Source organism: Ochlerotatus camptorhynchus, unplaced genomic scaffold (genome assembly GCF_037179485.1).
Source record: "Ochlerotatus camptorhynchus isolate MF236.1 unplaced genomic scaffold, CSIRO-AGI_Acam_v1.1 ptg000094l, whole genome shotgun sequence".
Classification (NCBI taxonomy): Eukaryota; Metazoa; Arthropoda; class Insecta; order Diptera; family Culicidae; genus Ochlerotatus; species Ochlerotatus camptorhynchus.
The window spans coordinates 2126525-2138958 of record NW_027040584.1 but is presented as its reverse complement, the minus strand read 5'-3'; the positions used below and the strand labels follow the sequence as shown (position 1 = coordinate 2138958).

The 12434-nt window shown below is 42.3% G+C and overlaps 1 protein-coding gene and 1 pseudogene across 1 annotated transcript; one reads left to right on the top strand and one right to left on the bottom strand.

Moving 5' to 3' along the window:
* Nucleotides 1–4987: 4987 nt before the first annotated feature.
* Nucleotides 4988–6339, top strand: LOC135698690 (putative nuclease HARBI1). Its single transcript, XM_065218769.1, has 4 exons — nucleotides 4988–5115; nucleotides 5174–5612; nucleotides 5668–5812; nucleotides 5881–6339. The coding sequence occupies exons 1-4, from the start codon at nucleotides 4988–4990 to the stop codon at nucleotides 6246–6248; spliced, it is 1080 nt and encodes a 359-aa protein (XP_065074841.1). The 3' UTR covers nucleotides 6249–6339.
* A 3043-nt stretch (nucleotides 6340–9382) lies between these two features.
* On the bottom strand, nucleotides 9383–11704 carry LOC135698689 (uncharacterized; annotated as a pseudogene).
* Between the last annotated feature and the right edge of the window lie 730 nt (nucleotides 11705–12434).

Sequence of the window (12434 nt, the reverse complement as noted above, 5' to 3'; positions counted from 1 at the left end):
ACCAGAATCCTCGGACACCCCTCCGCACCCGGACATATCGAACGAAGATCACTGTGCCTCGAGTACACGGGGCACCTGCAGTGCGGACGTTACTTCTACACCGGAACTGCTGGACAACCCCCGTGGATCGTCGACGAAAAACCCAAAGAAAAACCCAGTGATAATCCCCGGCAGCTGGGGTCCCGTCGGTGCGGACGCCCTTCCCACACCGGAACTGACGGTAACCCCCGGCACCAGGGTTTACCTGGAAGAGGGACGGACAAGGGTGGAAACACCTATTCCCCTATGGATATGGAAAACGAGCCAATGAAGATTCACCTAAATATCGGGACGGACAAGGGATGCCATACCCATTCCCCGAAGGACTTCGAGGGATTCAAGCCGCCAAACAACATGTCGAACACAAATAGCATTGCACTTGCGCAACCTGTTTGCATTTTGCCTTGGATGGGTGGAACACCTCCACCTGTCCCTGGTGGGGCAACGTCTCATCCAACACCGAATTCGGACAACTTACCGAGGCCAACCAGCATCGTCCACACGCAAAACACCATCTTTGATCACGCCGCCGTTGGGACATCCCTGCCCTGGGTGGGCGGAACCCCTCCGCCTGCCCCTGGTGGGGCTCTGTCTTATTCTGGACACAGCGAACTGTCAAGCAGCAACTCTAGTCAGACGCAAGCCTCCCACTTGTTTGATATCAGCGAGTTGGAAGACTTGAGCTGTCTCTCCGAGGACGTTACGACCAGCAGACACCCCGTTCCTGCTCTGCCAGTACCCATCAACTTTATCCTCCAGTGGAACGGAGGCTACTAACCCGGTACCGTGCACTGCATATTCAATGCAGAAAAGAAGTGAGAAGTGCGAAGCTAAACAGTTGGTCTGGTTTCCTTGAAAGCATCAACGCCTCCCAGTCCTCTGCCGATCTCTGGAGCAGGGTTAATGCTCTTAGCGGTAAACGGCACTCGACGCCATTACATGTACAAGCTAACGGAGTTACCATCTCCGAACCGGCAGCCGTCGCCGAAGAACTCGGAGGGTATTTCGCCGAAATTTCGGCCATCTCCGGTTACGATAGCCACTTTCAGCGGTTGGCAAAGCTCGCTCAGTCTCAGTCGCTGAGTTCAGCATCCCGCCTGACACGGACAACCTCGAGATCGACGAGCCTTTCTCCTGGGAGGAACTCCAGCACGCACTAAGCCGCAGCAACGGCAAATCTGCGGGACCTGACGATCTCGAGTATCCACTTTTAAAAAAGCTGCCTCTTGAGGGCAAGTGTTGCATGCTTGAGATGTTCAACCAACTCTGGGTCTCTGATACCTACCCGACGCTGTGGAAGGAGAGTCTCGTCGTGCCCATTCCGAAGGCAAACGAAAAAGACAGCGGCACATCTAAGTTCCGACCGATCGCTCTCACATCCTGCATGACCAAGGTATTCGAACGGATGGTGAACCGTCGACTCAAGATGTTCCTTGAGACCAACAGCTTGCTCGACCACCGACAACATGCCTTTCGACAAGGTTTCGGTACGTCCACGTACTTTGCCACTCTGGGGGACGTGCTCAAGGAAGCTTACGACCAGGAACACCACGTTGAAATCATCTCTTTGGACATCTCCAAAGCTTTCAACCGGACGTGGACGCCAGCCGTCCTGAAAAAACTAACAAACTAGGGCTTGAAGGGGCATATGATGTATTTCATACGAAACTTCTTGACCGACCGGTCATTTCGTGTATTGGTGGGGAACACGCGGTCGAAAATTTTCAGCGAGGAGACTGGAGTCCCTCAAGGCTCCGTTATCGCAGTCACGTTGTTTCTGGTGGCAATGAACGGGGTATTTGACCGGCTACTTGGGCGCATTTATATATTTGTTTACGCTGATGATGTGCTGATTGTGGCCTCCGGTCCCACACAGATCCGAACCCTACGGCAAGCGCAAGCGGCAGTCTCTGCCGTCGTCAAATGGACCGACTCGATGGGTTTCCAGCTATCCGCCAGGAAGAGCATCCGATGCCACGTATGTCCGTCTCAGCACCGAGTCAATAGCACCCCAATTAAGATCCACGAGCAAGCCATTCCAAACAGGAAAACAGTTCGCGTCCTCGGCGTACTGATCGACCGAATGCTCTCCTTCGACCAGCATTTCCAACAGGTCAAAAAGGACTGCCGCAGTAGACTCAACCTCATTAAAACGATCTCACGGCCTCACCGATCCAACAACCGCGATGTTCGGTTCCGGGTGGCGCGAGCCATCATCGACAGTAGGTTGCTTTACGGGACGGAAATTACTTGCATCGCTTCCGAAAAGCTGATTAGAACCCTAGCACCAGTCTACAACAGCTACATCCGCATCATATCTGGTCTCCTGCCATCCACTCCAGCAGACGCCGCATGCATCGAAGCGGGTCTTCTTCCTTTCCGGTTCTGCTTAAACGCAAATATTGCCACAAAAGCCGCCGCCTTTTCCGCCAAGACTTCCGGAAACAATAGGATCTTTCTCCTCGACGAGAGGAACAGAGTCCTCCGCACGGCCGCCGACATCGACCTCCCCCCAGTGGCCAAAGTCCATTGGCATGGAGAGAAAAGTTGGCACTCTTCACGAATCCAATTGGACAATCGGATCAAGAACCGCTTCAAAGCAGGGGATGCATCCATCATTTTGCGCAGATCGGTCGCCGAGTTACTTGGGTCCAACTATGCCGACCACGTAAATCGGTACACCGACGGCTCCCGATCGATAAACGGAGTAGGTATCGGGATTTTTGGAGACGGTATTGCTGAAAGCAGCAGTCTTCCTCCATAATGCTCGGTTTTCTCGGCCGAGGCTGCAGCGATCTTCCGTGCCGCTACGACGCCAGCCAACAAACCGATACTTATATTAACCGACTCACACATCGTCGTTCAAGTGATCACCTCGGAAGCACCAAAACACCCATGGATCCAGGCGATTATCAAGTACGCCCCACCGAACACCGTGTACACATGGATTCCCGAACACTGCGGAGTGCCAGGTAACGAGTCTGCTGATCACCTTGCCGGAGCCGGGACATCGGGTCCCAGACTCACCAACAAGGTACCCCTACAGGACGTCAGACGGTGGATCATGCGGACCATTCGAGCGGCATGGGAAGCTGAGTGGTTCCGCAACAGAACTGCCTTCATCCGCAAAGTAAAAGGGTCAACTGAACCATGGAGAGAACTGGACAACCTGAGGGATCAACGCGTGATTTCGCGGCTTCGAACCGGACACACTAAACTCTAATATAACTATGGTGGCCTGCCGTTCCGCAGAAGCTGCATCATCTGTGGGGTACCCTGCACCGTCCTGTGCAACTGCCCGGAATTCCAAAATCTTCGGGAGTCACTCTGCCTAACTTCCAGCATCAGCGATCTGCTCGGGAATGATACTTCGGCCTCGGCAGCACTAGTAACCTTCTTAAAAGAAGCCAAAATCTACCACTCGGTATAGCAGGAATTTCTTTCGGCCGTCGGGACATCTCAGCTGGATGGATTTCCCCCTATTGGACCCATGCCAGCTGAGCTCTGTTTTGTTTGGATTAATCGTTTGTAGCTTGTCTTAAATCATTTTGTTTTCTGTTGTTCTTCTGTTTCATTATTTTATATATTGTTATTTTTTCATATAAGTTGAAGAGCCAGCAACCAAAGTTATTAACTAAATGTTAATATACCATGTATATAGAGGTTACTCACTCTGAGCCCTCTCCTTTCTTCGGAGATGAACTAGCCATAGGCTAAAAATCTCCTTAATAAAGAACTAAAAAAAAATCAATAGGACCATCATTTGTTATTTAAAACTCTTATTCCACTGGTAAATTCCATCTAAGAATAAATTTACATGCATCTGTGTGCATCTTGTATGATTCATAGTTATGTTTAAAAAAATTCTCCTTACTCCTCCAACAATTGCTAAAGAAGCCTCTTTTGATTTTTATTTTTTATTTTTTACTTTACCCCTAATCACCGCTTACATAATATTTCATTAACGGCGCCGGTGGTGTAGTGATAAGTGATTACCTTTCACCCCAGCAGGCCTGGGATGGGAAGTAAAGCCGTTGGTCCCCAGTTCATGAGTTGATGGGTCGATAGGTAGGGTCCAGGTGTGGGAGCTGCCTTCCTGGCACGTCGGTAGCATTGGTGCTCAGCACGGAAAACAAGATCGACGGAAAAAACAAACCAAAAGAAAAAAAAAATAATTCATGAATATCTCAATTTCGCGTTGCTATCAACGGTAATTACCGATTCATTAATTAAATCACGCATTATTAGGAATAATTGTATTGTGAACTGAAAAAACGAAGCTGTTGTTCCTACAGGAGACTCTACTGCAGCTTATCTCCGACGGGGTTTCGTTTTGTTCAAGAAAAATATGAATTTTTTTAAGAAAGGCTGTTTTGCACTTCTAGGTGAAGAATATTACCAAAATATGCGTGTTTATTCCACTTCTCGCGCGAGTCGAGATGACCATTCTAGTTTCCTTCTCGCGTGACAATTCTCACTCTATTCCGAATGTCGACTCGCACGACGCGAGTTGTTCATTTTGCATCGAGAGGAAGGATGAATCGACAGCGAAGTGCTGTTCATTTATAGAAACGTCAAACTGAAAAAGTTCATCGCTCAAGCTATGATAAGGGCGTATGCAGTATTTTCTAACAAAACAGTAATTTGATTTTGGAATAAATATCAGTTTTTTTCAATAAATAAAATCATAGATACGGATAAAAACAATAGAGCATACGTTTTTCTATCATTTGGGAATTATAACTTAAGGTTCTAAGTAACTTTCTTTGCCATTTCGATAGCACGACCGGTTATGTAATTTGGTCCTTGTTTGAGAGAGGTGGAGGTTTGTTGTTGTTAATTCAAGGATCCGTTTTTTTTTGTGAATCTACCAATCGTGGTCAAACCCGGTGTTTCGTGGATTTTTTTTTTCTAATAGTTGTGAGTTTTCTGTTTTTTGGTTTTCACAATGAGTAGTTATGAGTTTTGGTTTAGTGATGAGGAGGATGAAATCGAGGATTTACATTTTGAAATGGTGCGAATTGAGCGTAGCAGATTGAGGGATTTGAGTAATCCCTTGGATATGCCATCAAATTTGTGAGTACTTGCTGAAATCTATAGATATCTTAATGCTTAAAACTATTTTCGATTATAGATTTTTAAATTACTTTCGTGTATCGAAAGAGCTTTTCAGCTGTTTATTGAATATTGTGGATGGCAAATTAGGAGGAACCAAATCTTCATCTGTGCAGCCGATCTTAAAGCTCTCAGCTGCGTTGAGATTCTTCGCTGAAGGGAGCTATCAGAAAGGTGTTGGCAACGATTTCTTTGCTGGAATGGCACAACCCACACTATCGAAGGCATTATCCGCTGTTATCGATGTGTTCGAAGCAGAAATTTGTCCAGCAGCAATAAAATTCCCTGTTTCAGAAGTCGAAAAGCGTGAAATCAAGCACAGCTTTTACGAAAAATCTGGATTTCCCAGCGTAATAGGTTGCGTGGATGGTACGCATGTCAGGATTGTTAAGCCTGTTGGTGATATTCAGCACCTATATTACAACAGAAAAGGCTTTCATAGTTTGAACGTTATGCTTGTATGAATGTTTAATTGCTGAAAAAACTTGAACTACTAATGTATCATGATTTCAGGTCTGCGATCATAAACAGATGATCCGTTACGTGGATGCAAACAGTCCCGGTGCCAATCACGACTCGTTTATTTGGAATAATAATCCATTAGATTTTGAGTTGAGTCAGCAATACCAGAATGGAGAAAGAAATACTTGGCTTTTGGGTAAGCTTCGGTAATTGTGTGTGTCAAGCTAAATAAAACTAAACTTGGCTTTTTGTATTTGGTTTCAGGAGATGCAGGATACCCTTTAAAACCTTATTTGATTACACCATTCCGTAGTTCTGGCGATGCAAGGCAGACTAAATTCAACGAAATTCACTCTAAAACAAGGATGCTAATTGAGAGAACTATAGGAGTAATGAAGAATGTGTTTAGGTGCATCTTAGGAGCTCGTCAGCTGCACTACAAACCAGAAAAAGCTGCAAAAATTGTTAATGTATGCTGTGCTTTGCACAATTTGAGAAAACAATTTAATCTTCCCGATGATAACTTTGACGAGTTGATTGATATTCATCAAATTGAAGATAATGCACATGATGATGAAAATGATGCATCAGCAAACGAAATAAGACAGCAAATAATGTACTCTATCGCTTGAATACTACATGAAGGAAATATAAATGTTGAAAAATAGTTAGTATAAAAGCCCACATTTTTGGAATCATAAACAAGAAAGAAGACAATATGGACTTCAAAAATACTCCAGGTTAATTTAAGGAGTTTCATCTGAGATTTTTTTTATTTTTCGTGTCATTCACAGGCATCCTTGGGTTCATCCTTACCCCGCTCAGGCATCATGAGATATCGTTGCTGAGACGGATATCGTTGGTTTCTGCGGCTTGATTCCCTGCATCAGTCAGGGAATTCACCCACGCTAACTTATCCCGTCTACAGCAACGGTTAGCTTCCCTTTCGAGAGTCGAATACCGTTGAACGGTCTCGATCTTGACTTCTCGGCTCCTATTCCGCTGTCTCGCGGATTTTCAATCTTCGTCCCTTGACCTTCCTCCAGGTTTTATCAATGTTTTTTTTATGATCGTGATTTTTAGCCGGAGGCTAGTTCATTAATAGGTTTTATCAATGATTAACTTTTTCATCTAAGTTTGCAGCTCATCCATAATATTTTCGCTTGTTTTCATAATGGCATTCTTGATGGCCGTCCATTGTTCTTCTACGCCACCACCATCTGAAATATTCACCGACGATCTCTTCCCAGCGGGAATTTAAGTCAGCGTATTTTAAATCGCAGCCAAAGTCTCCCCTCTTGCCGTTGAACCCACGCAATGCGTAGGCGAATCTCCCGAGCAAAGTAAAACAACAACGTGATGTCATCTAGAAAACAAGTTTTGTTATTCCAGATATCATTTTGTTTTCAGTTGTTATCGTATAACTAATATTGTTATCACCCTTGAATAATTTTGTTATCAGTTGATATCATGAAAAAATATGAATTGATGTAAGGTTAGTTCAAAACTTTAAATATTATGCGTATAGTAAGAAAAAAAAATACTGCCAGTCACATTTCAGTTATCAGCGTAAGGCTTTCATACCAAATAGGGGAAATGCAGGTAATGTCGGCCTAAGTGTCCCTAATTTGGGCCCATACATAAATTCAGCAATCGACTAAATTTTTAATAGCAACCAAAAATATCCATTAGTAACGTCCCAATAACGCGTTCATCTAGATAAAATTAATAAATAGCAGATTTTTAGCGACGGGCCCAATCTTAGATCCATAGGCCAACATTAGAGACATTTCCCCTATATAAAATAACTTGAAATTTGTTGAACAAAAAATGCATAGATCACAGGATATGTTATCAAGATGTTTTCAATGATAACTAAATCAGTCATATTTGTGATATCGAAGGAGTATTATTTTGTTACAATTTGTGTTATGTTGACTGTTTATTCGACCACAATAATAACATTTACAGGATCCGGAGATAAAACAAGATCAGAAAAAATCGGATTATTCGTACAAAACAGCATATCTCCTAAACCATATTTGAGTCGCCAAACGAAAGGTATTTGAATCCTATAATAATTTGAAGCGTTAAGCTGTTTTGTTTTTAATTCAAAACAATCAGTAGATGAATATACGCGTATTTTTCAGCACAATTACACCAACCGATGGAAACTAACGATTTTAAATTGGCTCACTACTTGACTAGCCTATTGGTCTCAAGCAAATCGATTAACGTACTACATTATGTTTATTTTGATTCGCTATGAAAGTTTGACAGATAAAATGAGGGGTTCGTGGATCAATCAAGTTTTTGGCTCAGCTCTGGTACTTTTTTTTTCTTTATTAGAGTGACTTTCAGCCACTGGCTGGTTCGTCACTTCGCTCTGGTACTTAGTATATAGTATAGTATATATTAGTAGTATAGAATTGATAGTTCCTTTAGAATACGGCAGTGTGAAAATTGCATATAAATAGTAGATAGCGAGCTAGGACAACTTTTAAGGAAGGTACAAATCGGATTTTTCATCTCTCTTTACCAAACTCCCCTTTGAAGAGGGATGGTGAGGGGTGTGTCCCTCCTCTGCCACCACTGGCACAAAGAGATGAACGCCGACCGCTCAAGTACCAACGATGTGTTTGAAACAGTTTTACCGATTTTTAACGCACTTCAGTTGTTATTTGAAGGAAGGCATCCAGTCGTAGGTTTGGAAATTAGCATCTTCAACTAGACAAACTTAAGTTCAACGCAATGTCATCAAAAAAATTGCTAAAGATATGGAATTCTATGTCATCTGAAAAATGATTTGACCATTAGTAGTAAAATATGAAAATCTCTTAAATAAAGAAACAAAAAAGTAGTAAAATACAGATATACAAATCAATCATCTCCCCTAATCTCGAGGGGGACGACTCTATCTACAATGCAATAAAGATTGTGTTTTGCTGTGGCTAGCTGCGCGCACACTGAGTAGATAGAAAGAAGATTGATGACGATTCTGAAGATTTCTTACAAAAAGATGATGAGCGATGCAAGTTGATGCGACAAATGAAAGAAGATTTTTCGAAGATTGATTCGCTAGTGTGAGATTTTTTGAGCATCTAAACTTGAGATTTAGATGTGTCGCCCCCTCGGAGATTACAGCGTTTGCAGAATAAAATAATGCGGTTGTAATATGATTCACTTTCTCAACTTTGATGCTGGGCGCTTTGCAATGGTTATCGGTGAAGCAAAGAATTGTGTACATGACAATGGTGTTCATTTTGAAACCCCACAATATCAATGTCACTCCGTCGTTTCTGATGTCGATCCCCATATCATCCTCACCCCCACCGACGTCGACAGAAAAACAGATCATCCTCCAACACCAAACGTAGAAAGAAGCCGGTATGAGGCCAGTGTCAGAAACGATAAAACGACGCTAATATAACCGGTTTTACTGTACTGGAACCCACGGACACCCACCCCGACGGCCGCTGGGATCTCGGACTCGGATCCAAACACCCACAGACACACAGATTGTGAGGTCATGTTTCTAAATGGCATATCTCCTCAACCACTGAGCTGAAGACTCAGAGACTCATGTCCACCGAATAACGAAACGAAGCAAGTTAATCGGAATTTGACCAAATAAACAAGACGGAAATATTGCTCAAAAAACCTTCTTTCTCTAAAAGCGGACTAGTTATTTAAGCAAGTAGGTTGTTCAAATTATTTATTTATTTTTATTTAAAAAGTGGGTTTGTTTCGATATTGAGTCATATTTCTATTCCTGACACTCTTTGTATTTCAAAATTTCAAGTTTTTCCTTTTTGTACTTCAACAATTCAATTTTGAACTCCAATTCTGCTTGTCTATCTTTTGTTTTTTGTAGCATATATTCACGTCGTTGTTTCGCTTCTTCCTCTCGTAGTTTAAAGACTTTTCGGGAGTACCGTGCGCATTCTCCGGTATTCTCGACGATCTTTTTTAAATATTCCGTTTGTTGTTCCAGCAAGTTATACCGCAAATCCTTGCTATCCGGATGCCGTCGTTTGCGTTGCGCGGTACGAGAGCTGCTGTTGTTATTGTTGTTCTCAATATCTTCTACTACCTCGTCAACTGGGTCATCTACTTCAGTCGGGTTGGCGTAAGCTTCCATTGTACTGGAGAGAAGTGGCGGTCCCGGTGACGACAGAATATTACGTGGTTGACTGGGACCCGGTTCAGGACTTAGTGGTGATGTAACAGTCACAGGCAGACCAAATCTAGAACCTATAAATGAATGTATTGTACATATCCAAACTAATTTAGATTGCATATACATACCGGAATTATTTACCGTTTTGTCCAGGGACAGCAGTTTAACAACTGCATCCTCAGTTGGTGATAACACCTTCATTGTGTTCGGCCCACCACCGGTAGCTATAGTCTCGCGATTGTTGTACGATAACTTTTGTTTGATTGTGTTTTTATAATCTGTCCAAACCTGCAAAGACAGAAAACATACTAAAAAATGAATAATACAGAAAGATTAAAAGCAAGTTTTGCGAGGTTAAAGCACCGACAAACCGACATGAATGATCATAGCAAAAACTCCGTGTTCGTGGGAAATATTTAGCTAAGCAATGAACCCGCTCGGATCACTGCACATTTAAATCGGCCGTTTACGATTTTCGGGCATAAGTCAGAATTAAGTGTCATATCGGTTTGTCGGTGGCCAAAGGACACGAAACCCACATTCCCATTTATAAGTAAACCCTGACGGTGAAGTCTAGGTTATCAAGTGGAAAAGTAACAGCGTATGGGATTCGGAGTGCACGCAGCAGAAGGCAAACACATGCGGGTATTCTAAACAGAATATCCCTAATAAAAAATAACCATAAACGAACGATAACCCAAATCATTGAACTATTCCACAAATTGTTTGGATGATACCCACAACACGTCGTTAAGCAATACAATTTTTATTAGGGATGCTTTGTACGCCTTTTTGATAGAAACTAAGCGATCGATTCAACCTCTGGTGGTGAATATAAGAACGTCAAAAAGAGTGTTGTGAGCAGAATTGAATTTCCATATGAGTTTTCCTCCGTAACATGTTCAGGCCGTATCTCCGGAACCTGTGTACCAATTCCGGAAATATTCAATAGCGTTAAAATAATTTTATAGATCCTTTAAAACAATAACATGGATAAAAAAATTGTTAAAGCAAATGAGTGTGTTTGTCTCCATTTAAAACCATTTATTAATTTTATCGATGAATGATAATCTGACATAAACACTCAAGCATATTGCTTAATTAAAACTAAAAACCTGAATTTATCCACATATGGTGAGATTTGAACCTTACGAAGTAATACGACAAGTGGTATCGGGGGAAAAGGGCAAGGTGTCCAAGGAGGTTTTAGTGCGGTAAGAATCCCACACACAGTGTCACCGTGACCGTGCGCCCGGTCGTCAAGTGGTGGCATAGTGGCATTTTGAAAGGTTTCTTCCTTGCCAAAAAAACACACACACACATGTTCCGATCTCGTCGAGCTGAGTAGAATGGTATGTCACTTGGCCCTGTGGGCCTCGGATCAAAAGTCGGGTTTTTAAGCGATTTGTAGCGAAGGGTAAACATAACTTTAATTCAAATGGAATCAGTTATTTTTAACACTTTTTTTGTGCTAAGAATATGCGCTTGTAATGTGTTTTGCTGCATCGAAAATACGTGACCAATCCGCTCCTCGGGGGTACCTTATACCAGCTTACATTTGAGAAACAGAGAGCAGAAAATTCCTCATGCACATAACGGTAAAATGTTTTCTATTAAAACGGCATGAACATAAATTTAATAACTTACCTTTTGCCAGCCCTTTACATCCCGAGTCGGGGGACCTAGACTGTTAAGTCTACCTGAAAAATCCGTCCAGAGTGCGTGGTACTTTTGCCGGTCCATTGCATCTGCCTCGCAAAATTTTTGCCCTCTGGGTGTGCTTCCATCCGATCAACCAGGAAAGCAAACTGCTTTTGGTTTGTCACACGGATTCTGCAATAATATAATTATATGATAAAAAAGTATTTTCAAAAGCATACAAAATAAAACTTACCGCTTCACTTCCATTTTCTCGATTTTCAAACCTTCTCGATTGCTTCTGACGTATCGACAACACTCGCATGAAAACGTCATTCCGATCCGAGTTTTGTCGATATACATCGACTATGGAAATACACCGAAAGTTCATCGGAGTTCATTCGTATCGACAGTTGTCACTCTATTCGAGAACGGGAATTGGGTGACATAAACGAGTCGACTCGGTACGCGTCACGCGAGAAGCGGAATAAACACAATGGTATATTTTCTTATAATTTATCAAAATAATGCAAAATGAAATGTGTTTCCTAATTTAAAAATCATGCTTCGATATAAGATACAATTCGATATAACATACATTCGTGAAATCAAAATGTATGTTATATCGAAGTTTACCTGCTAATTATTGTAATTGTAATTGTAATTGTAATTGTAATTGTAATTAGCTAAACTAGTTAGCCGTATATGGGGCCAAACAGAAAAAGGCACTTTTTCCATACCGTCTCTTACTCATGATTAATTATATCTTAACTCATGCGTATGATTGAAAAACTGTGAACAGCAAAGTTTAAGGAAATTAATTGGTTGAAAAAAGATCGATGAAAAAAAGGTCGAAGGACAAAAGGTCTTAGCGGGAAATAGGAAGATGAACTTAGAGGGACAAAAGGTCCAATTGACAGAAGGTCGAATTGAACTTAGTGGAACAAAAGATCGAAGGGACAATAGGACAAATTGAACTTTGGTTGGCGTTTGGTTGAAT